The sequence below is a fragment of the Neophocaena asiaeorientalis genome, unplaced genomic scaffold, assembly GCF_003031525.2.
Source record: "Neophocaena asiaeorientalis asiaeorientalis breed wild unplaced genomic scaffold, Neophocaena_asiaeorientalis_V1.1 scaffold25, whole genome shotgun sequence".
Classification (NCBI taxonomy): domain Eukaryota; kingdom Metazoa; phylum Chordata; class Mammalia; order Artiodactyla; family Phocoenidae; genus Neophocaena; species Neophocaena asiaeorientalis.
This window is the reverse complement of record NW_020172492.1, coordinates 447,797-475,038: the sequence shown is the minus strand read 5'-3', so window position 1 is coordinate 475,038 and position 27,242 is coordinate 447,797. Positions and strand designations below refer to the sequence as shown.

General features: G+C 33.7%; 1 protein-coding gene across 3 annotated transcripts in view; it reads right to left on the bottom strand.

The window, feature by feature from the left end:
- Nucleotides 1-27,242, bottom strand: part of KCNT2 (potassium sodium-activated channel subfamily T member 2) — a 360,211-nt gene that overhangs the window by 12,421 nt on the left and 320,548 nt on the right. For 2 of the 3 annotated variants that reach the window (XM_024738205.1, XM_024738206.1), the window contains one exon: nt 11,100-11,400. In XM_024738205.1, the coding sequence (XP_024593973.1) occupies nt 11,100-11,400 (301 nt within the window). Of the gene's footprint in view, nt 1-11,099; nt 11,401-26,868; nt 26,890-27,242 lie in introns of all 3 variants that reach the window. The other variant, XM_024738207.1, reaches the window with a different exon arrangement.

Here is a 27,242-nt window from a genome sequence, read left to right as displayed (position 1 = left end):
AAAGATATTTTTATAGAGTATTAGGTAGACTATTTTTTCCAGTACTCTAAAGAAGTTCCCCAACTGTGATTCGGTTTGAGAAGTTTCTGACAAGAAGTTCGCTATTGTCCTTTTATTTGTCTCTCATTCAAGAAAAAAAAAAAAATGACTTCTTCCGCCAGCTTCTTTTTTTTTGTTTGTTTTTTTTGTTTCCAAAATGCTCTTCTGCCTACATGGAAACACAATAAGAGGTAAGTATACTGTGTTGTCCAGTTTCTTTTGATGCGTTTTATCACTGGCTTTTGGCAACTTTTTATATTGTGTCCTGGCATTATTTTATTTGTTATATTTATATTGCTTGAGTTTCACTGAGCTTCTTAGATCTTGAATAGAGTCCCCATCAAATGTGGAAAAAAAATGTTAGTCATTATTTCTTCAAATATCCATTCTCTTCCTCCTTCTGGTACCAATTACATGATTATCTGATACTGCCCCACAAGTAACAAACAGTATTTTTTCAAGGTTTTTTTCTTTTCTTCTCGATTTTGCATTTTGGATAGTCTATTGCTATGGATTTTTGTTCATTGATATTTTCTTCTGTGGTAGCTATTCTTATGTACATCCCATCCAGTACACATTTTATTTTGAATACTGCATTACAAATTCTAAACTCTAATAAGAGTTTCATATCTTCAATTTCTCTCCTTATTCTCCTGTTTCCCTCTACCACCTTAAACATATAGATAGTATTGTAATAACTATGTAATATTTGTGTTTTTTGAGTCTGTTTCTGTTGATTGATCTTTTTCTACTGGTACAGGTCATATTTTCTAATTTGGGGTCCATTTACATGACTTCCAGCCTGTAAAAAGCTTAACTCACTTGTTAACCTTTTCTCAGGTAACAAAGTTATATGCTAATTTTTTCCAAATCTGCACACACTGATTTTTATTTTTTCTAGTTATTTAAATTGAGAGCATAAACAGTCATCATAATTGGAAATTTCTTCTTACTGTTTTAATGTATTTAGAAAGCTCATTCTTTTCTCTCATTGACTATTTATACTCAACTCATAATAAAATGTTGGAAGTAAAAAGTTCACTCAACCAATTAAATTTTTTTCTCAATGACAAAAAAATATTTTATTTTATTCAAATGGCCACATTTTTCTTACACTTATGCCAAAACACAATACTTGAATTTCCAGTTGTAAAAATAAAATATATGTATATTTAAGTGCAATTAAGTTAACCATGGTGTTAAATTATGTAAAAATGTTGATATCATTGAGAAATTAATGTTCTGGGAAGGATATGATACAACTCCATGAAACAAAACTTTATAGTTTTACTTTAGGGATATATGGAAAATTCATTGCAGAAATAATTTCATTTACCATAAATCATTATCAGCTCAGCAATTACCTCCTTTGAAAGCTTCATTACTTTATCTATTAAGAAAACCATTGAGTTTGTTTCTTTCTATTAACATTCTATATACAAAATGAGATTAACATAAAAACCATGGATTTATCCTTCTGTGTCTGCCTGTCACCTTGTGAGAGTGGGTCAGTTCTGGAAACATTAAATCGTCCATTTTCTAGAAATCTATACTGGCAGTATATACTGATTGTACATGTCAACACTATTGTACTAATTTATATTGGGAGATGGAAAATGATATATTTCAAAAATCAATAAAAATCCAGTGTCAATTTCTTTTGAAATAATAAATTGTTATTGAAGTCATTACAGTGATCTCAGATACTTCTATTATTCCTCCTAAATACTAAATGTTGTAAAACACGCTAGAAAAAGACCTAGCTTTGATGCCTTTTCCCTCTTTGGTAATTTGTTTTAGGATAAATTTGTAAGTAATCTTTTACTAGAAAAAGGTACCTAACCTATTGTTTAGAATTTGGAGGAATTTTTTATTAAAAGCCTATATGAAAATGGTCAATGATTTATAAAAGAGTCTAAAAATAGAAGTTGATGGTTTTACTATTACTATTACTGCTACTATTACTACTACTGCCATCACCATATATATCATACATTTGGGTGGGAATAACAATCCTTTCTTGTTATTTTTGCTTGTTTCTATCCCATAAGAAAGAGGATGATTAAGAATTAAGTCACCATATTAACTATAAAAAAAGCTCTTGGTTAACCCATCCATTATTTCAGGCAAATTATGAATTTACTTAACAAAGAAACTAAGGCTTCCTGGTGGATGTAATGAAAGCCATGTCTAACTAGAAGTTACTCTTTGTCACTTAAAAGGATTTCATTTTTTTCCCCCTTGGCATTCCCTCATTTACTAACAGTATGAAACGTAAAATAAACCATGTCAAAATCAGCTAGAATCTGTAGCAGCAGCCACACCAGGAACACTTACTTGCCGATTTATAATATGAAAACATATTCTATTTTATATAATACAAAATCTTATAATATAAATATTGAATATTAAAAATATGCATCATTCTAAGTGCTACTCATTTAGAGTCTGTTAACAGTTTTTAAGAATAGTTCTTAGTGACTATGAAAGCCAAATAGATTGTTGAAGAATAATGCCAGTTATTAACAGAAAGAAAATAGTAACTATATATTTGCAGCACAGTTTATAGACTGAAAAATCTTTTGTCACATGCATTCTATTATTTCATATCTCACCCCTTCGGAAGACCTGATTACCCCTATTTGATGGTTGAAGAACATGAAATTCAGGGACACAGTAACTTACCCAAGGACACATGGCCAGTTAGTATATAATGCCATGATCTTTGAGGTCAATAAGTTTTTAAAGTTATATCGAAGATGTTTTCAAACAAATTTCAATGAAAAGCAGGCAGAATTTGTAGATTCTCATGTTATTTAATTTCCCAAGACAGGCAGGTCCTCAAATTCTGTCTCCCAAACCCCTGGGGCCAGATGTGTATCAGAACTGAATTTTTTAGATTTAGAAAGTAATATTGGGCACATAATGTATTTCATGTAATACACTCAGTTGGGCCTGAAGCAACAGACAATTTCATATTTCTGTAGCAAACATATGAATATCCACAATAAATCTGATAAAGGATACAAAGAGTTTCAAGAAGTTTGGCTAAGGTCCAGCATTTATACAAGTTTTAGTGTCAAACCTGCTTAAAAATTCAGTCTTCAGAAATTTTGGATTTTAAAATTGCAAGTGAGGGATTATATACCTGTTATCTCATTAATGTCTTTTGGGGGATAGGTATATGTTTATCTTAGTTAATACATGCACAAGCATTTATAGTATTTCAACCTAACCTGTAGAGATAGGCATGTCAGGAAATATTAAAAATGTTATCCCCTGGTTTTTAAGAATTACCTTTCTTTTGGAATTGAATACTATAAAAAACAAGTGAGAGGTAATCCATGCCTTCAGCAAGCATGGTTAATTATCAAATATTAATTTAGTGACTTTTTAGATTTTAAGCATTTTTGTCAGTGTTTCTTTATGATTTCCTATTATTTGAGATATAATTAAGTTTTTCTTTAAATAGTATAAAAATAACTTTTCTAATCTATCACTTATAAAGCAGCATTGTTCTACAAGTTTGATCATTTGAAGTGATTTTCATGCAAACACTTAGTTGAAAGCTAAATTCAGAAAGAGGACAGAAAAAGAGGATCCAGGAAAGGATATTGCCGTAGATAGAGCAGGGAAAATAAGAATCCTTTGTATGTGACAGTGTTCTCAGAAAAGGGGTAGAGAAGGAGAAATGTGTGGAGAGTAAATGTGAGGTAATAATGCGCAGACATGGAATGTAATTAGTAGATAAAAGAAAGAACACAAGAGAAAAGGTGAAGACTAAAGGGTGTGTGTGTGTGTGCACGTGTGTGTGCATGCACGTGTGGGTGCATGTGTGTTTCTGTTGGGATTACGGGAAGGAGACCTGATTTCCTTGGAAGAGGAACTAAGAGAAAGGAAAGGGAGAAACATGAAAGATTAGGAAAGAGTGGGATTAGATGACAGAATCTGGATTTGAAGGAGCCAGGAAGAAGTAGGATTAAAAGCATGGGAAAAGAATCCTTTCTTTTCATCTGAAGCAAACAAGTTAATTATAAAATTAATTCAGAAGAAGAAGCATCCAAATATAGCTAGGCAAATATTGAAAAAGAAGAGTGCAGTGCTCCTAGCCCTACCAGATATCAAAGACTCCAATTAAAACTGTAGGTGTTTTTGTCAGAAGAGGCAGACAGACCATTGTAACATGACAGAAAGTATAGAAATAGACCCAATAACAAGTACAAATTTAGGATCTGCTAAAACAGGATCTAAAAATCAATAGAATGGGGTGTGCATTTTAATAAGTGGTATTGTATAACTAAATATGAAAAAATATCTTAGATAATACAAAACTGTGTTCCCTTGCTCACCATATATACCAGGATAAATTCCAAACAGATGGGATATTTAGATGCAAAATGTGAAACCAAATAAGTAATGAAAAAAAAAAAAAACATAGAAGAACTTCTCTCTAAACTGGAAGAGAGAAACATGTTCCTATTACTTAAAATTGATCAGTAATCATGCAAATGGTTTAAAAATTGGATTAAAATATAAAATAATAAAAGTAAAGGAAAAAGACTAAGCTGAGAAAGGAATATTTGCCATTAATATCCATAGTTCTAATTTACTTAATATATAAGCACCTCTAAAAATATTAAGAACAAAAACTAAATCTATAAAAATTGGCTAGATATAAATAATTCACTAAAAATGACTCTTAACCACATGAAAGGATGCTTGACCTCATCAGAATAAGAAGGCTTCCTGAGATACCCCCTAAAAAAATCTAGTAGATTGGCAAAACATGCAAAAGACTAACAACACATTCTGTTGGCAAGGTTTTGAGAAAATGGTCTCTCATACTTTTCTAGCAGAAATGCAAAATCATACATATTTAAGGAGGAAAATTTTTCCAGTAGCAAAATTTTATATATATATACACACTTAATCTTTAATCCAGTAATCTCACTTTTAGATATCCATACCAAAGACACACTGAGAAAAAACACAGAAAGATGTAGGCATATGCCTATTAATTGCAAGGCTTTGTAATTAGAAAAGACAGAAAGGACTAGCTTAATAGACTATGATACATTTATACAATGGAGCATTAGGCAGCTGTAAAAAGAAATAAGAATTATTTCTATATTCTACTAAATCAGTGATCTCCAGGATGTACTGTTAAGTGAAAGAAGAAATGTGGGGAAAAAAAGAAAGGAACATAGCATGCTACCATATATATTTTTAAATTTATAATTAAAACTGGAAGGATAAACCATAAAGTTAAAAAAGGTTACTCACAGAGGAGAAGGAGATTGTGTGGCAGTGACAGGGACAGATGTTAAATTTCTTTGAATATAACTTGTATTAAATATTTCTCTTTGGACTGTGTACATAGTTTACATAACTAAAAAACAAAATTAAATTTTAGAAAAAGCAATTCTTAAACACTGAAAACAGAAATGAGTCTAAATTTATATCCAATTGATAGTATAACCACATCAAGAAGAACTTTTCCAAGACTTAGAATAGTTTTACTAAACATCCCTATTGGGCTAGTCTATAAAGTGAAGAATGCATAAAAATGCATTTTTAGCAATTATAGTGTTAATATTAGCATTATATTATATTCTGAGACTGTTTTATGTATATTGTGAAAAAATACAATATGATTTTTTTATAATTCCATCATTTCTATTGTTATTGACAAGCAGTAATCTAGGTGTAGGAAAAAAGAAGTACAGATATAGGACAGAAAAAGTTAAATGAAATCCCTATAGCCTGCATTTTAATTGTAAGTATCCCTATGAACTGGTGAAATAGTTTACCTATCTATCTATCTACTTATCTATCATCTATCTATCTATTTATCTATCATCTATCTACCTAATCTTTTAGCTCTCAACTGAAAAACTCAGAAAAAGTGACAAACACAGTAAAAATGAACATCTCTGAAACTTGGTTATAATCTTGAAATACCATTTCCCACTAAAAAAGACAGGATCCTTGGAGGGATGGCTTATTTTAGGTGGGGAGCATTTAGCCCTACAGAGAGCAAGGGAAGTCGATCACAGACAGTTGATGCCATGACAAAAGGACCCAGGAGGCTATTTGAAGAAGCTCCCAATGGCCAAATTTAGAACAACATGATGAATAATCTAATAACATACAGATTAAAACATATAAAATACATTTAAATCTAGGAGTTCATAATAATAACAAAAAGTGGTTAAAAAAAGAAAAGACAGGGAATAGAATAGGCCAACTTAGAGTGGAAATTCAGAGTCTAGGAAACCGCAGGACAGAGAGTGAGTTTCTTCAAGAAATAGATTGCAGTAGGAAAAATACAAAATGAGGGAAATTAAAAATGAGTTAACAAACTTGTCACCCATCTCCATGCACAGACCTTCATTAATCCTAATTTAAATAAAGTCTAAAAAATTTATGACATTTGTGAGGTCACTGGAAATTTGAACAAGTGAACACTCGATGATATTAAAATTATTTTTAAGTGTAAAAATGGTAGGTAGCTATATTTTTTAAACTAGTATTTAAATGATAGATCTACTATCTATATATTTCAGTATCTACTGAAATATATGAGGTCTGAAATTTACCTGAAATTAATATGAGACATGAAGGAAATTGGTGGGCATATACATGGAAGAAAATAGGCCATGAGTTGATAATTGTTGAAGCAGAAAAATGAGTATACGTGGGTTCGTTATACCTTTCTTTCTACATTTATTCATGCTTGAAATTTTCTATATTAAATTTTTTTTTTAAATCAAGAATAAGACAGAAAGGTTTGTCTCGCGCAGAAAGGACACCTTTTCCTCTGAAGCTGCAAACATTCTGGCTTATTTTTAAAACACTCACCCTTCCACTCTTGCCATCATTCTCAACAGATGATTATACCTCTTACTATCACGTGAAATATTACTCAACTTCCTGTCAAAATACCTACCTGTTAATGCAGTTTAAAACAGTCATCTTTTCCTCACTTCCAAATATCTAAGCAAGGGCTCCAACTGTGATATCTTTTCTATATTTTCTTTCAACTTCTCCACTGGTGGCTTAATCTTATTTAAACATGCTCTTACCTCTCTGACCTTAAAAAAGAAAAATAGTCCCTCTTCCCTCTCTACTTTCTCATCCAGATTCTTCCAGATTTCTCACCTCTCCTTCACAATGACATTTCTTAAAAAGCATCCACTGAGTCAGAGAATAGTTGTCTTTCAAAAGACATTTGCCTTGTCTTCCTAAATATTAGATTCAGGCCACTGAAAATGAAACATACTTGCTTGCCAATGGGACATAGTGGAAATGGTGTACACAACTACTTAATTGAGGAGACAACCCTTTCTTCTCTGGTCTCTGCCTCCTTCCTCCTGGATGGAATTTCAACATACGTCTTGTACCGTGATATGACTTTAGCAATGGAAACAATAGATCATGGAGCAATAAGACAGAAGACTAAATTTTCAGTATCTTGAGGTCCCTAATATATGAAATCTACTATATCTAGATCTTAATTCATCCTAACGCTACTCAAATCTGGCTTTCACACATGCTATCCAACTGATACTATCCTCACCAAGGTCAGCAATGACATATCACTATACTTTCTGCACTATTAATCATTCCCTCCCATTTCTCTACTGCAAAATTTCAACATTTTTTTCATATCATAAAACACATAGGACATACAACTTTATATTACATTGGGGTAGCAGACAAACCTGCTTATGACTAGAAGTGACCAGCTTCTGACCAACCCAGGCCCCACCTGGCCTTTGAAAGGTACTGATAGCATATTATTGTACTAGGACACATCTTTTGGGTAATTCAGTTCTAGACACTTCAGCCTCTTGTTTTATAAAGAAAATAATTCTTCCCTTAACATTCCAGGAATGTATTTTCTAGAGTTCTCTTGTAGTCCTTCACCTGGGGTTATTCCATCTACTTCTATGACCTTACTCAAAATCTATAGGCTGATGACTCCCAAGTCTATATACACATCTCATTTGTTCTTCTTGAGCACCAGACAGAAGAAATCTAGCCTCTTATGGATCATTATCCATTTGAAGTCTTCCAGGCACTCAAATTAAATGTATTATCTTCACCCCAAAGTATTCCTCTTCTTCTAAGCTCAGTGAATGTCACCACCATGCACTTACTTGCTCCAGCTAGAGCCCTCAAAAGTCATCTTTTGACTCCCTTTTCTCTCCTTTCTGTCTCATATCCAATAGGTCAAAAGAAATCTATTCATTCTCTTGAATCAGGTGACACCTACTCAAGAAAAATCAGATTATGACTCGTGGTTAAATCAATCATCATGCATTGTGTATAAAGCACTTAAAAATATTTCAAATCTGTAAAGCGCTACAAAATATTGACACTAATGTAGGAAAACTAAGTGGTCCAGTGGATACACAAAAATATATGGAGTCAAAAGTCACAAGTTAAAGGACTGACTTGAGTGTATACTAGGTTGGGAGATCCAAGTAAATCGTTTATATTTGAGACCCAGTTTTCTCATCTATAAGCACTCCATTTGTTCATGCAATCAACATGCAGCTACTGGGTTCCTATGTCTCAGGAAATGTGTAATTGGTTTAGGGATACAAAGATTAAAGAATGAGTAAGACATTTCCTTTTTCCCAAAAAAAGAAAAAAGAAAGGCAAACATGTAAAACAATAATTGTCTCATAGCATGTATTCTGCTTGAAGCCAACATTGCCCCCAAGGGTGCAAAATGTGTTTTTTGAGGTGGGCAAAAAAAAATTACTTTTTTTATGTATAAAGCACAGACAGACACACAGTACTTAGACAGATACACAGTAGATCTGTGGGATTAGCTGAATGCCAGTTCTGGGCTAAGCACATTATTATTCATTACCCCATTTGTCCTTCACAACAAAACCTACAACATAGGTATTATTATTTCTATTTCAGAAATCAGAAAATGGCCTTGAGAAGTTAAATAATACAACAAATCTACCGGCTGACAGTAGAATATAAATTCCATAAATGCAGGTCTTGTCTGAATAGGTCATTGGTCTATTCCGAGTACCTGGAACAGTGCCTGACACTAAGAAGGCAACCTAATAATATCTGTTGAATGGATGAACTATTGTGAGTTAGGAATAAATGGAGAAGTTCAGAGGCCCATGATGCATTAGATTCCAAATCCTGTCTTCATAATCGCTATGTTATTGGAGGGTCCCAATACAGGACTTAGAACGGATTGATGGATCTATGGGTAGATAGATGGATAGAATGGATGGAGAGAGAAAGAAGGAAAGAAGAGAGAAAAAACGGTGGACAGTGTCTGTTCTTCCTTCCTGTAAGAATTAGCATGAGAATTAAATTAATAAATTTACATAAAAAAAGAGAGAATGGCTAAATGTAAGGTAACTGATAGAAGTTTTATTAGCAATAACATAACATGCTTTCCTGATGATTCTCCCATGCAGTCAGTTCACGCATCTTGTGTCTCTCAGAGTCAAACTATTATTTGCCACACTGCCTTCAGGACCAGCCTGGGGTTATAATGTCCATGAAACACAGCTGGAACTTGGATGGATAATCACGTATTAGAACTTTAAAAAAAAAAGAAAAAAAATACCTGAATAATAACTAGAAAAAGTACATGTAATTATAGGACTGTAAGAAGTACAATCATACTTCATGTCATTAAATTGGCAAAGAGCTCCTAACATAATTTTTAAATTAAGATTTTTTCTTTTAATTTGCCTCAATATAAGACCTTTTGTGCTTATATGAAAATTATTCGTCATGAATGAGTCTGTACTACATTTTAAGTAAGTGAAATATAATTATGAATTTCAAGTACCTATGGAATCCTGACTTCAACATATTTCAAGTTTATGTCCTCGAGCAAGATCTTTTACCTCTCGAACTTCAACTTCTTGAAGGGCAAAATGGGACACACATCTAATCAGTGTTTATAAGAGTAATAAGAAAATATACATAAAGCACCTAACACAATTCCTGGCATAGATTAGGTACTCAGTAAATATGCTTCATCTTCTTGTTCAAAGAAACACAGATAACTTCTTTTAAACTCCATCCAGTTCAATGATTAAAATTTCTCCCTATGTACACTGTTTCAAGTTGAGACGTTAATAATAAAGATGAGATGGGGGCAAATACGGCATTTATTCTATGTTACCCTTAAAACCTACATGATACTGACATCTTAGCTCCTGATTTACCCAAGTTATGTATATATATACATATACATGTATATATATATAACAAACTAAAACACCTTATTTATTACTTGATTTTCTCATATGTTGACAAAATTTCCTTTAAATAAAATTCTTATAGTGATAAATGACATATTTTAAAATTGTCTTTGCATTATTTATTTAAGCTGTGCTATATGCAATATATATATATATTACGATCATATATCAACATAAGAGCACAACAGTCATTGGGACATATCTGCACTGTATGAGGTTAAGCACTGTTTGAGCTTCAGATGAAAGCTTTTGAAGATTCTTTGTTTCTGGATCACAACAAACTGAACAAATTTTATAGAAACATTTTGGTTCATCTGTGGCTCATCCATTTAGTTACTTGCCAATGCCACAAATTAATTTTATCCCAGGCCCTAAAATAAAATGTGTTGTGTGTGTGTGTGTGTGTGTGTGTGTGTGTGTGTAAAACAGACTTTGGAGCCAGACAGAACTGGATAGAAATCTCAGTCAGGCTATTAACAAGCTAATTAGCAAGTTACTTGACTTAGTTTCCTTATCTCTAAAATGGAAGATTTTTTGTGAAAATTAAAATTAAGATAATTCTTGTAATGGGTTCAGCACAGTGTCTAGAGACCTGAGCAAATACTTAAAAATTTCAGTGCTCTCTTTTTAATATCATTGTTACAATTGTCTCTAGGAGATTAGACATGTGTTACTAGTCCCTTCAAACTGACCTGTGAAACAAAAATGTGATTCTTAAGTTACTAAAGTAGAGCCAACTCTGTTACAACTAACTGCAAGAAATCACAAGTCCACATCATACAATACTTGTAAAGAGCATACCATATCCCACTGTAGAAAGACCCAAGTGTTTCATTCTATTTTTCACAAGTTCAGCAAGCTCTTGTCTTTCTGACCTCCTGTAGAGGTTCAGGCGCTGCTGGGTTATTTTCTCAGCTGTTTTACCGGAGTGTTTGGGACCTTTTCTGCTCAGTCTTCGGGCCCACTGCATGCTCTTCCTCCTTAGCAGGGGATGGTCGGACTGGTCACTGGATGTTGAGTTGCGGTGGTTACTTCGGTGGTGACCTTGCTCTTTGGCATCTTTGGTGTCTTCCCACTCTTCCACACTGATGGATATTTGAGACTTTAAAAGAAATGCATATTGGTAATTAGATATTTTAGGAATCATGTAGCCTGGAGTTATATTCTTATTTTTTGCTAATATCTTAATATAATTATATATCTCATGAGAGTTTTTACAGAAAGAGCAAAATCATAATCATTGATACTAATTTTCTGCTACTAAAAAATTAGAAAATATGTTTTTTGAACTTATATTTGAACCAGATAAAATATGCTTGCATCCTCCAATATAAGTTTCTTTATAAAAATAATTTAATTTTTTATGTATCAGAGTTATCTTATCAAATGACTACTAGAATAGAGTTGTTTGAAACCACAAGCAAAAGAACTAGATATTTTATAACCTTATTCAAATAAAGTCAATGTAATGGACTTTTCTCAATTTGCTCCTAGTATTTCACATGAAATTTAAATAAGGATTATAAAAGTTGTTTTATTTTTGGAATTAATAATATTTTTAAGGTTTTAAATTTACTGTTCTTTCTAAAGAAGGCATTGGCCTGAACTTTATAAAATGTGAAATTTTTTATTTGCTCATATGACCCAGAGGAAAACAAAAAGTACATTTTATTTAATTCATGCATTAATTATTCACCGCATAAAATGTTTTCTGATGGAAATATTACAATATATTTCAGGAACTGTTCTCAGTGTTCTAAGTGAAACTGTGTTGTAAATATTAGTATTTCACAAATGTATTCTAGAATCACAAAGAAAACTTAAATCAGGCTCTTCTCCATAGGAGGGAAAAACAATGAACATATTCATAAAGTCTATTTTGATCTACTCTTTTACTACTAAATCTGATTTTAAAGTAAGAAGCTTTCCTTTGATTATAGGTCCTTAGGAGCCAAAAGTTTCCTGTTTCAAAATTGTTGCTTTTCATACCAGGAAATCATATGAACTGAAACACGGTTCAAAGCAGAAAACCTTACTTTCTAATGCATGCACATGCAAAGGGACAGCTTCCTGCATTTTATTCTGCATAAGAGCCATGTTTAGGAATCCTGCTGTGTTTCCTGTCTGTGAATGGAAGTTTGAGCTTCAGCTTCAACATGCATGTGTCGCTGGCTTCCAAACTAATAGAATTTAAATTACCAAGTTAAGTAAGGTCAGGAGTCAGATCCAACAAGATCCTTTAAAAGTGAATATGAATTATGGAGGCGCAGTCAATGCCTTACACACAATTCTGAGTGGCAAGCTATGCAATCATCTCACACTTAAATTCAATAAAAAATGTAAATATTCATTCACATTTGTTCCAAAACAGCACTGTAGAAGAGTGATATCAAAACAATTTGTTTAACCTTCATAGCTTCATGATAAGAGACTATTTCTCTCTTGTTTAGATTGAATTATTTATATATGTATATAACTAAATCACTGTGCTGTACACCTGAAACTATTGATAACACGACATTGTAAATTAACTATACTCTAATTTTTTTTAAAAAAAGAAATAATTCAATCTAAACAAGAGAGAAATAGTCTTATCATGAAGCTATGAAGGTTAACAAATTATATATATTATACATATAATTTTTCAGGTTCTTTTCCCTTATAGGTTATTACAAGATATTGAATATAGTTCCCTGTGCTATACAGCAGGCCCTTGTTGGTTATCTATTTTATATATAGTAGTGGGTATATGTTAATCCCCACTTATAGTAGGGATAAGAGAACATTTCACCCAAAATATAGAAACCTCATTTTAGCTATAGAAATTTAGGTTGGAAGTATTAAAAATTTTAATACAATGGTTTTGCAGTAATGGATACCTTTATAAGTCTTAACTTATTCTAGTTTTATCTGGTTGATAATATACTGAAAATCCTCTTCTCTGAAAGTAAAATACATAAACCCTTGAGTAATATCTACCATCAGTAAAGAATATCAATCTTTGTTCAGTAATTTCAGTTTATGTGTACTTTGTGGCAAAAATGAAAACATGTTAGTTCATTCATATTTAGATACTTGGCTTGTAGAGATTCATGAATCACAATATTAAGTTTATTTGAAGTAATCTTTCTAGTCATAAGTCCCTGTAATAGTTTGATTCCTACAAATATGTGGAAATAGTATCTTATCAGACCAAATACTCAAGATATGCCCATATAATGTCACTGACAATTAAAGTCATGGAACCGTAAGTTAATAAATATTTTAAGGGAGAGACTGGAGATTCGCTTCTCTTCCAGGTAGACGATACAACAATATTTGTCTTTGTGAATGCTTCCTCTTAGTTATGTGTACCAGGAATTATATCAAGTATATATTAGCTAAATAATACTGGATCCCCTATTCACCATTGTTTTGAATTCCCTAGGGAAATGATATCATGATTTATACAAAAAATCCATAGGACTCACAAGGCATTTTTATCATTATTTCAATAAAAGTAACACCTTTTGTTATATACCAGTTTAACTAAAGAGAAAGGGAATTAGAAGGATTTGGGGATCAATTTTAAGAAATCTAAACTGACAATACATAGATTGTTCTCTACATGTTTGGAATTTGTATGCCTTTCTCCCGTCCTTCCAGTATGACATAATAAAAAGTACTTTGAATTTTTCTGCATTAAGATACACAAACTTGATGGATATTTCCTAGCTCTGTGCCTACAATAAACTGTGTAACCATTATGTAACATGAGAATAATGATACCCATCTCCTACCTCATAGAAATGTGCAAATTCATATAACACATTAATATATAAAGAAAACATGTCACCTGTATCCTTCCACACATAATAATAATATTAATATATCCTGGTAAGAATGATGATCCATAATATCAGTTACTTTGGTAATAAACTGAGTTATTCTATTGCTGGGTACTGAACGTGTGTAGGCACACGTGTGTGCCTCTGTGTTTTAAAAGAAGGTCAACTTATAAATATATTTTCCTGGTGCCATTTCATCACCTGGTTGTAACTCTACTGTGTTCCTAACATGACATCATGACCTACTGGAAATAGAGTAGTGCTAGGATACACGAACGTGCCTTCATCGTAGGACCTTTTCCTGAACATAGAGTCAGGGTTATAGAGTGGTTAAAAGCAAGTATTCTGGCATCAGATAGAGCCGGGTTTAAATACAAGTTCTACCACTTACCAGTTCTGTATTCCTGGTTATGTAACTTAAAAGATTATCCCCAGTTCCCTATCTGAAAAATGATAATTATATTATTACTTTGCTCAAAGTGTTTTACCAAGCAAATCTAAAAGATGACTCATGAAAAGTGCATAATATAGTGACTGTCTCAGCAAGTGCTAAGTAAATATTAGTAAATATTATGGTTCATAATCTTATATGAAAATACCATAAAAGGGAGAAAAGAAAAATAAATAATTATGAGGAGCTATATAAAAGTGAAGCATAAGTATGACAAAGGAATGACTCATATTTTGGTGCAGTTCCTCTACCAGTGACTATATTTCATAAGAAATCAAGGTGCTATAATCAAATTCTTGGGGTGAAGTTTCCTCAGTTAAAGTTTTGTGAAATCTGAAAAACAAAATAGGTATTTAAGCCAAAGGGGAGATTTATTATTCTGTACTGCTTCTATGAATTATTTTTCACTATTTCTATGAATAATTGGAGAACTCTGGCTTTACTTTTTGTACTTTTATTGTCAGAAGCCTAACATAATTATTAACCTGAAAAACCAAAGTTTAACACTAATGTTTGTGAGAATGAAAAAATATATTTGCATATTGCCATGGTCTGATCTGAATGTTTGTGTCCCCTCAAAATTCATATGTTGAAATCCTAATTCCCAAGGGTATTTGTAGGTGGGGCCTTTGGGAAGTGATTAGGTCATGAGGGTGGAGCCCTCATCAGTGGGATTAGTGCCCTTATAAAGGAGATCCCACACTGCTTCCTGGCCCCTTCTACCATGTGAGGATGCAAGGAGAAGTCTGTGACCAGAACAGGACCCTCACTGGACAGTGCTGTTACCCTGATCTTAGGCTTCTAGCCTCCACAGCTGTGAGAGATAGGTTTTGGTTGTTTGTAAATTACCCAGCCTGTGGTGTTTTGTTACAGCAGCCTAAATGGACCAAGAAACATTGTAAATGAAATGATTCTAGAAACATATTTATATAGTTCAGTAAGGAAATGAAAAATTCATATGGCTACACCAACAACAATTTTCATATACATTTAAAACTTCATCTTTTTTAAGTTATATTATTTTCCAAATATTTATCAAACAATATGGTTGAAAAAAGCTAAAAGTGTATCTTCATAATAGTAAGACTAGAAAACTTTATAAAGAATAAAATGTATCTTATGCTTAAAACAGCTTAAGTACCTTAATTTTTGGAAAGGTAGAAAGTGTCAGATTGATAAGATATATGAGACATTCTTTTCCATACTTCACATGCACACAGACACATACACACAGCTGACTCTATTCAACTTCTCTCAATTTTTTATTGAACAGTTATTCATGTCATAGGTTATTGAGCATCTGTGGAACAAAGTGGTATTTTAAAATAAATCAATTCACCCAGCAGTTTGAAAGTGTATGTAATCTGGATTAGTGGCTCCCTTAAGAATAGTTTTACAGCCTTAATAATAGATTTAAACTGTGCTAGCTGATTTATGTCTGAAGACATTCTGGACTGTTGCTAAAGAAAACAGAGGAAAATGAAATCACTGGAGATGTGTTAGTTGAATCTTATAGGAAAGAATTCCTATAAAATGTTTTCCATTAAAATAGGTTAAATTATAATAATATTTGAAAGATCATCTAAATTTAAATCTACAAGCAACATGGCTAGTAACTCTGGGTCCCCTGGAAATTTCTTTTTATCAGTACAAATCCACAGAAAGACATTTCTCCATTTTCAATAAAGACTCAGTTTAACAAGTTCATTTAGCCTTTGGTCTAAGAAGAGATATAAAATAACTAGTTACATTGTATTTAGATGTATTTCCAGAATCACAGAGATAATTAAAGAACAAACAATATTATGGGCTAAAAAATGCTGGATTTGGAATCAAATGCTAAGTTGTATTTTTAATCACATCAGGTAAATGCTTCATGACTTTGAGCAAATCAACTGAGCTTCTTGAAAAATAGTGATCATAATACTTATCCTGGTTTTCATAGCAAAAATAAACAAAACTTACAAGAAAACAGTAGTAAAAATCTCACCAAAATTCTAAAACCAAATAATTTCTCAAGAATTCAGGCTCAAATAATCGATTTTCTAAAGCTAATAATTTGATAGAATAATTAACATTATTCCAATCTCTTGGCTTCATCCATATCTAAAAATAAGATAATTCATCTACATGTTCTCTTAGGCACCTTTCAATTTTATCGTTATTCTATGAATATAAGGTTTACTAGTTGTAGGTAGAATCTCCATTAACTATTAACTCACCATTTCAATCCAATAACTTCAAAAGTCAATGTTTAATTTTATGTCCAAGTGAAAAAAAATTTCAGATTCTCTAAAGATAATGTTGAATAATCTACAAATTTATGTTACTTATTTTCCACTATGGTCAGACCACATCTTTTCCTCCTCCTTCCCCTCCCCCCTTTCTTTTCTTTCTCCCTCTGTCATATGTAAGACCTATCTTTCTGTTGTTATCTGTAAGAGAAAATCAAACCTAGTCAGTTACTTTTCTATTTATGAGTTAAATCTCATTTTTGATTATTTGTTTGTTCTAAATGTACAATTAAGTTATATATTCACACAGCTTTGGTTTTCCGTGTGTGTGTGTGTGTGTGTGTGTGTGTGTGTTGTATGTGTGTCTAATTAAATCTCTGCTTTCTTTGCTGTCTGTGAAATTTGAAACTTGGCTAATTTATTATCTCGATATTATTTCTCACATTGGTCATTAATTTTTTTCCTTTGAGCCTTCAAAACTGTCATTCAGAAACAACTAGTATACAAGGGTTTCAATTATCTAATGCCTTTCCTAGAGCTTTAAGCCCAGAAAATCTTACTTTTTTCTTCTTTGTTTAGGATCTTGAATACTATTATAATGAACTTGCTAACTACATGGTGGATGTTTTCCCTTAAAATTTAACTAATTCATCTTGGTTCATAAGAACAAATTGAGAAATAATTTTGACCTAATTTTAGTTGGTTGTTTGTGTTCTTTTACTAGGAGTCTTGTAAAGTGTTTATAAATATGTAGGTGTTAGTTGGCAAATATGTTACTCATTTTGTTTTTTATCACATGCTTAGGAAGTTACACTCCAAAAGAACTAGTTCAGTTTTTAAATTTTTACAGATCAAAGTCTGAGAAGCATGTTTGGAAATGGATATTAAGGGTACGGGGTAATGGTGGAAGAAACATAAATTTGGATCGGGCAGGATTTATTGGGCTCACTAAGCGTTTAACGTTACAGCCTGGGGAGTCAGAAAGGGTTCTTAAAGTTGTAACAATTGGTACAGGAAGCAGGGTATCTAGGCCACGACTGCCAGCCACACAGTTTTATGTTGCATTTATTCAGTCCTCCCACGCTTCTGTTTGGATTTAACCAACCTAAGTTAGAAGTTTCAATTGGCATTTAAGGACAAGAGTATGGAATTGGGGCTCTAGTTAAAGTGGTCCTGTGTCATACGTCTCAGACTTATCTGAGTGTTTCATATTGAATTTTGTGCCTAGATTCCAGTAAGGAACACGACTGACATTAAGCTCAGAGAATCATCCTTAACCTGTGACCAGCGTTTGTGTGTCTAAAGCAGGCATCAATCCTCATTGCATAGAGCGTTCAGGGAAAATGCTGATACCTTGAGCATCCTACAGCTGGATTATGTGGTTGCTTGTGTGAAGGGAGAGTAGTTGCCATGCTGAGATCCACAATTCTGAACACAGCTCATTGGGACCCTACAAAATGCTTCTGCTGCTGCCGCCTATGCTTCTGGAACAATAGAGTTGCCGATCCCCATAGCAGTAAGGAGAAGTAGGAGCAGCAGACTTATACATATGAACAGGGTAGAAAAGAGCTCCCAGAGTGTCTACCAACCAAAGACAACAGCAGCAAAAAAACTGGAGGAAATGAACAACTGCAACAGAAGTCCACAATTAGTCCAACTAGAAAATTCTTAATTCACCAAAAGAGTTTATTAAGACCAAGAAAAATACAATAAAAAGGGAGCTGACTGGCTTTGTGCCTCTACAATATAGGTCCCAAATTAACTTTAACATCTCCTGAGATGTACCGATTGGCAAACCTTTAGGGCCTTCTTTTCTATTTGAGTTGGAGCTCAAATTATAGTTATGACTGAAGATCTCACTACTTTTAAACAAAGACCCTAAATATGGAGATTGCTCTAAAATTAAGGTAATCTCTATACTCTTAGTGTAGTTATCAAATATAAAATAGAGGAAAAAGAGGTATGCCTCATGTTAACTATTAGAGCTATTTATCGCCTTGCCTAAATTTCCCATGGTCATAACACCCATGGCCCCAAAACATCCCTTAGTAGACATGAACACTCTTCCAATGAGTAATAAATTAAAATTAAATGAAATAAAACCTTTGGTGCTTACAATCAGTTGGACAAAATGGGACCCTATGAACCTTCTGTCTGCCCAATATAGTTAATAAAATCTCCAAGGATAGTACAGAACTTTCAAGGATTGAAATCCATTATACGAACTATTTAGAGAACAGATGATAATCACCACTGCTTCTCCATTTAACAGCCAAACTGACCTGTTCTTAAACCTGTTCTTAAACCTGGAAAGAATGAATGGTGCCCCACAGTAGACGGTCCCAACCTTAGTGCCCCACTCCCACATATTAAGGTGCCGTGCCCAATATTGTTGAAATTACTGAATCTATTCAGTTGGCAACTGGTAAATACTTTGCAGTCATAAATTTGACTAATATGATTTGTTCGGTGCCTGTTTTGACGGACTCAGCCAGTTTCCCTTCACCTTCGAAGGGACACAATACTCCACTTAACTATACATGGGGCACCTCAACAGCCCTGCAATCACACACAGGCTTCGCAGGCAAGATCAACACTGCATCCAACTTTCTCTGGAATACAGATATGTCATGACATCGATGACTTATCATTCAAGGAGAGTCATTTGACACCCTCATTCAGGACACAGAAACATTCACAAAGGAGCTCACGAACAGGGACGGGCCACTGTCTCACACAAAGTACAAGGTCCCCTCAACTTAGGAATATTTCTAGACATTATTTGCTCAGTCAAGGGGTTCTCTATCTCTGACACTGTCGAGAAATAATTATTGACCTGTAATTACCAACAATATTAAGACAAATCTAATACTTTTAGGCCTTTGGGTTCTGGAGACAACGTATTTGTCATTTACAATTTTTTTAAAGCTCATTTATGCTGCTACTCACAAACTGACCTACACTGAATGAGGTCCATTACAAGAAAAGATCTAAATTCTCTCCAAATTGCAATACAACAGACAACTGCATTAGTTTCACCTTTCCCTCCTCTGCCTCTACCCCCAGATTCCTTCACTGCAGAGGCCTCCTCTAGAACCTCCTGGAGACTCTGAACCACTCACAACAGTTAGGTTGTCCACGGCTTCCAGTGCAAGAAACTGTCCTCCTTGGTCTCATGCTCACACCATCAGAGCAGCAATTACAAGGCATGTATCCATAAACATCTACATAAAATTAAGGGTAATACGATAATTAAGGGCCAAAATTTATGACAGATGTGGTACAAAGAAAATTATATAAATTTGTGTAGATTTGAAAGGATGACTGTATGTTGAGAAGGAGATCTGTGTCTGATTTCAAGAAACATACACTGAACACTTGTGCAAGGCACTGTCCAAGGCACGTGGGATACAATAATGAAAAGATAGATGTGGTTTAGCGATAATTCCCCAATTTCAAATTTTATACCTCAATAACATCAGTTGGAGAGTATGACGTAGAAGAGAAGTGAGAAATTAAGAATAGGAGAGAAGGTAGAAGAATGGATTATCTTGGAGTCCAGGAAGATGCATTTTTCATGGAATGGAAGGGGTGATGAATATTGTCAAATAGTTCCTACTGTAGCTTTTCTTCCCTCTAACACAGGGGTCCCCAACCCCCGCACTGTGGACTGGTACCGGTCTGAGGAACCGGGCCGCACAGCAGGAGGTGAGCGGCGGGTGAGGCTGAAGCTTCATCTGCCGCCCCCATTGCGCACATCACCGCCTGACCCATCTCCCCACCGTGACCCGTCCATGGAAAAATTGTCTTGTACGAAACCGGTCCCTGGTGCCAAAAAGGTTGGGGACCGCTGCTCTAACATACATGTCATAAATAATATCTATCATTACAGAGACATGAGGAAGAGGAAGAAAAGTTATAAAAGGTCATTACTTTATCTAGGACCATAGCATTGCCCTATGATGGAAGTTTGTTTGTTTGTTTCTTTTAATAAAGGTTAGGCATCTTCCACTCATATGAGTATGTTACAGAAATTACTGGTGATCTTGAGAAGTCAATTTTCTAAATAGCAAGTTGAAATATTTACTAGTTAATATATCTAACATAATGTTTTTTTGAGTTGTGGTGTTCAGAAATGCATTTTAAGTGTTCAGTGAAATTACCTTAATTATGTCATGTTTCTATATCATATAGCTCTATCAATGCGGCAGCACTACTTTCTTTCATTGTTTTTCTTATGAACTCAGGTGACCTTTCACTGTGTAACAGTGGAATGTTTTTATCTTTTCTGAAGCTATAACATTTATTTTCTCCTCAAAATAATGTATTTTTAAGGTGAAGTAATAATATTATCAGCATCAAAATTATCACTACTGTACATTTTGTAACTACGTTTTTTGTAGGTCTCAAGGCATCTCTTCACTCTTCTAATGGTTATTCAATATTGACTGTTGTATTTCATGTTGATACGTGTCTGGTAGGTTAGAATCAAAGTCTGGCTCAAATCTAGACTAATTTCATCCTCATTAACTTTCAGTTCATTAAGGAAACTAAAAAGCAGTTTTCTTTAACCAAATGATTCATTTTATATCTAGAAATAACCAAATGCGTCAACATATTTTCTTTCTACATAAAATGTCCTTTTGGGGTACATATGATTTGGTTTTTATGTATTGTACATACTTATATATGTGTGTGTAGAGAATTTTCTTATACACCCGAATAGTTTTAAACTCCAAATTTGACTTATAAACAAAAAATCAATAAATAGAAGAGTACTTATTAAGCACACAGGTTCAACACAGCAAGAAAGGAAGGCATTCAGATAGTTTACATGATCAGAATCATAGTTTCATTGCCAGTTCTGTCATCTTCACAGTACAATTCTCACTCATCATTTTCTAGAATTACAGGAATACATAGCCTAAAGCAATGGTTTCAACCACATGTATATGTGTGTGTGTAGACCCTACATACTATAGGGTAGGTGAAGGGGGCTATCATTCTATCACCTCCAGAATCTTACAGTACAGAAGAAAACATCTAAGCATATAAAGTTATGAAAAACTATTATAGTGATTTCAATATGAGTATAGCATCAATTCCACCACACCCAAACATTTTACACACACACACACACACACACACACACACAGACGCAACACACACACAGAGTCCTCTTCTCTTTTTCAGCATTTGAGAACCACCACCCTAAAGCATGTAACAGTTATGAATAAATGAGACTGTGGAAAGAAAATTTCTATGATATATGTAACGTCTTAACTAAGGAAGAGATTCAATGGTATAAGACTTGGTAGATATGAATATTTATATTCTTATGTAAAGAATCTATATAAAACGGTATTATTGATCCAAGTATACTGTTGCTGAGTGATCATCACTCCCTTATTAAGACCTAGATGGCTTAGATCAACCTTATAACTTTCTATTCAGTTCTGATTTTGTAGACTCCAGCATCCATGCAACAAGAAGTTGTGACTAAAGGCTTACTTTACTTCCTGTGGCTGGGTAAAGTGAAAGAATGATGTCGTGCAGTTTAAGATATTAAGTGAACAGAAAGCCATGACTATGTAGTTAAAATAAAACAAATAGACTGGATATATTTAAATAGCTTCTTGCTAATAAGTGTGCCAGTGAGACTGTTTTTTCTCTTTCTCCCTCCCCCAAGCCACACAGCATGCAGGATCTTAGCTCCCCAACCAGGGATGGAACCCACACCACCCCCTGCAGTGCAAGCTCAGAGTCTTAACCTCTGGACTGCCAGAGAAGTCCCATGCCAGTGAGAGTCTTAAGTTAAGGTACGTAAATAATGCAAGTAAGAAATGCTTTCCTGACATTGAAAATAAGATAAGAATTAGTAGAGCTAGGAAATATTATAAAAAAGAATAATAAAATGGACTAAAAATATTCGAGTCAAATTTTTATAAAAGTGAAAGAAAATTACAGGTGAGCTGAGACCCATGGTGTGTGTGTATGTGTGTGTGCCTGTGTGTGTGTGTATGAATTAGAATGCACTTGAGGTTAGTGAATATATCTACTTCTGATAATATTACAAGGTATTTATCCAAATCACAGGAATACTTCCTATTATTTCATTTATAAATTTAAGTGTATTGATACAGACATTTTCTGAAGCAGTGTTATCCACTCAAAAACGAAGAAGCAGTGAAAAATGATGAGATGAGATCTATGTTACTCTATGTACGTTGGCACAGAATTGTTTGCCATTAACTATGAACGATTCACTTAACACATTTCTGCCTTTTTTCTAACTGTTGAAGTGATAATAATAAACCTCCCTACTTAACCTCCACTCTGCTATGTGTTGAGAATTGCCCAAGTTCACACACAGCTAGTAAAAGTAGGAGCCAACTTTTAAACACAGACTATCTGGCTCCATGTCTAGTGCTTTTACGGTCAGACAAACTAATTGAATAAATGAATCTTCCCAGGAACAGGGACAGAGGAGAAAAAAGAATGGCTAGAATACAGGAACTTAAAATTGGGTCACAAGCAATTGACTTGGTATGACAGGCATCAAACATCCAAGATTAGGCATTGTTAATCTGTGTGTATTACACAAGACACTGAAGGGAAGAGAATTTGGATATGGTAAATCCACCCAGAAGTAATTAAATCCAAGAATAGGCATGAAGTGTTCATGTCCACTTTCTGAGAAATCTTTCTGGTATGTTTACTGACTCATTCCAAGTCCCTAGATGAGAACATCTGGACCTCGGTGGTGCTCAGTAAATATCTGTAATTCTGGAAGATTATAAGACAGAAAGTATCTGGCAGATAATGAGTTTGTTATTCATGTGTAGGAATTAGAACAGAGAGGGCAGAGAACAAAAATTTGCCATCCCTCAACCCCGAAGTAATCATTGAAACCACAAGATACATTGAGTGCTACAAAGCCATGTGTTGAAAAGAGGAAAAGCCTTTTCCAAATCCCCAGTTTTGGTTCAAGTGGCAATTCCCACGTTGATTCCCAAACAAAGCACTTTGGGATCTCAAAGCAGATGGTGGAAAAGAGAGAGGTGGCCAGAAATTGGTAGAAGCTCCTACAGGGAAACCTAGTGATTAAAAAAAACAGGCTCTGATGTCAGAAAGTGATAAAGTTCAAATCCAGGTCTGCTACTTCCTAAGTTTTTATTTTATCAAGTTAATGTGTCTAAGTCTCTGCTCATTTACAAGTGGGAATAATATCATCCACCGTCTTAGCCTGCTGGGCAGATTAAATAAAACAAGAAAGCGCTTAGCATTGTTCAGGGATCGAGATTAATGCTCTGGGAGAGATGACCTGCAGTGAACTTTAGCCCACCCTTAGGTAGATAATGAAGTACTTTCTGGAATCTAAAGATGAAGCCCCATCCTAGGGTAGGAGGCGAAGGTGATCGCTGCCTCTCCTTGGGGTCCTGCGTTCTGGAGCCAATCCCGAGAGAGGAGATTAGATGAACCTTCAGATGGAAGATCACAGTAGCAGCATCTAAAATGAGCTGTTACAGGCAGAAACTGAAGAGCAAAAAAGGGGAAAAAGAAATAAACCAGTGCAAACAGGGAATATAGGAGTAATTCATGATATGAAAACTAAGGATAAGAGAATTTTAAGATGTAAGAGATAATGAACCCTGTTAAAGGTTCTACAGTGCTTAAACAAATTACAACTAATTTAAAAGGCCAATGATTTTGGCTAAAAGAGATTTTTAATAATTGAAGAACAGTATGGATAAAGTAGTGGGGGAAAAACTGGGAGATAAGGAATAGAATGGACAGCATGTATGAAGTCTTCTGAGAGTTTAACAGCAAGAGTAAAATAAGAAAAAACAGAAAAAAAGGAGAAAAATTTCTTGAGATTTGGGGAAACCTGAACATATTTGAAGGGAGAGAGAAAAAACCAAAACAAAACAAAACTAGAGGTGGAAAGGATGGAAATTGTATAAGAAAAAACTGGAATTACAAGGATAAGCATATTTTAATATCTAAAGTACAATTAGAGCTTTTTCTTCATAAAAAGGATTGTGAGAAGGATACTTATATTGGAAGACTCAAACTTCCCAGCAAATTAAAGGGAAGACACTTTATTTATATAGGGAATTGACTGGAGGATTTTGAGGCCTCAAATAGTAACCATGAGAAAGAAAGCAATCAGAGGAAAAATGTTATGAGTCAACTTGTAATTGGCTACGAAAAGTCAGAAATGAGCCAAACCTTTGATTTTCTGCATCTGAAATGGTAAGTTAGAGAAAAGAGGAGATAGTGAAGCTTGACATCTGAATAAAAAGTGAAGAACAACATTTAGAATCAACATGGAAAACTGCAATACAGCCAAAACCTACATTTAAAAAATTAACTTTACTTTCAAACATGAAGCTATAAAGTTTTTTCACAGATGAAAACTTTGTTCTTACTGGGACATGGTGTGACCACTAACTAGTGTTTCTACCACCATGGAGCAGATCTGGACTCACACCCTAGAAAGCCTTCAGTAGAGGCAAAGTGAAGCAACTTGGCTTGTGACATGTTCCTAAAATATTTCCTAAAATAATGTCTGCCAGTTCATTATAAATAAAATTAAATTTTATTTGTGAATCAGGTCAAATGCTGGTATAAATTTAAAATTTTAGAAATATATGCTTGATCTTATGTGAGCTCAAAGAACTACAAAACATATTCTAATAAAGCAACTGTAAGAACCCTAAGATGAGCTCCCCAAACTTTGCATGTGCCAGAGCTGTGTTCTGCATTGAACTAGAACTTTAATTTGCACCACCTGTGGTGGTATCTGGACGCCCTGAGCAGCTTCATGCTAAACAAACATTCCTATTTTCTATGTACCATCATGTGAAAAAGGTCGGAAAGCATCTAAAACATTTTTCTTACATCCCAAAGTGAAGCCTCCTTAGTAAATACTTAGTAAATTCCAAAGGAATACATATATGGGAAAACAAAATTAGAATATTTAACAATATAATAAAGCTAGAGATTATTAAACCTTAAATAATTTAGGATGCTCAAAATAATTTAATAAACAGAATTTGCATTTATTACATGGATTCAAATCTATGATGTAGAGAAAACAACAGTCACTCTCAAAATGCTGCGTATTATGATAATACAGAACTTCTCTCCAAAATTCAACAAGCTCAAAAGTAGACTCGTACCTTTGGTTGGTAATTTTGACACACAACTTTTACACTTGTGCCTGTGTTCTCCCAGTGGGCTGAATGGTACCACTGCTTTGACATTCAAAATGCAATTTTTAAAGTTGAAAATGTTTATATTTGTAATAGTTTCTTTAATTCTATTTAATGCTTGGGAGTTTGTGTTAAGTACTAAGGCCATAATGACAATTATTTATCGTGATTTAGATGAAGAAAATGGAAAATAAAATTAAAAAATGCAAATCACATGAAGATAACATCAAGGGTTCAGGAATATGAGAAGTGTATGTAAACATACATAATGTATTATTAAGAATTTTTTTATTGTAGTAAATCAATGCTTATCACAGGTTAATATTATCAAACATTAAAGTGATGGCTTCTTCATGACAATAAATTAAAGCTATTAAAGAATAAATTCAGCATTAAAAAGTGTCCCAGAGGAATCCATCACAGGTCCTATTGTTCCCATAACCATTTCTAGGGGGTCCAGCCTACATAAGAAGCAAACTAAAGGTATGTTTTATATCAAGACCCCCATTCCCTTTCAGTACCAGCTGATTGCATTGAAGGTGGCACCTCCCTTGAGGACAATCTACAGCCAGTAAGTGACTAGCTGGTAATGACACCACACAGTAAAATATGTGATTGGATTAATACATAAACATAATTTGAAGACAAACAGGTAAGATTTGGAATATTAGGGAAATATAAATACACTAACTTGAAAATAGAGCATTTAAAAGCATTTCACCTTACTTGTTTACTTTTAAAATATGAAATATTGAATTCAATCTTTAATATTCTTTTCATTTAATAACTGAATTAATATATTAGACAATTTGAGGAAAGGGAGACAAACAAAATACTTACTTGTGATGCTATTTCTCGACACTGACACAAAGCAAGGGAAAAAGAAACACACAAAATACAGTTTAAACAATGACTAAACAATACATACAGAAACCAATCAGTAACAGGACAATATATGACAGATACCACAGAACACATCATCTAATTATGTGTTTGATTAGTTATCATAGCACTTTTGAATACAATTAGGTAAATAATAAGCTAATATTTTTAAAATTTGCTAGAAAGTTGTTCTTGTTAGATTTTTTTTTTCTAAAATCGTCTAAGATTTGATAGAAAGTTAATGCGGTGCTAATAGAAAATAAAACAATTGATAAAAGCTTATGAAAGTACTATATTCATGAGAGGATATTGACATAATCATTGATATTCAA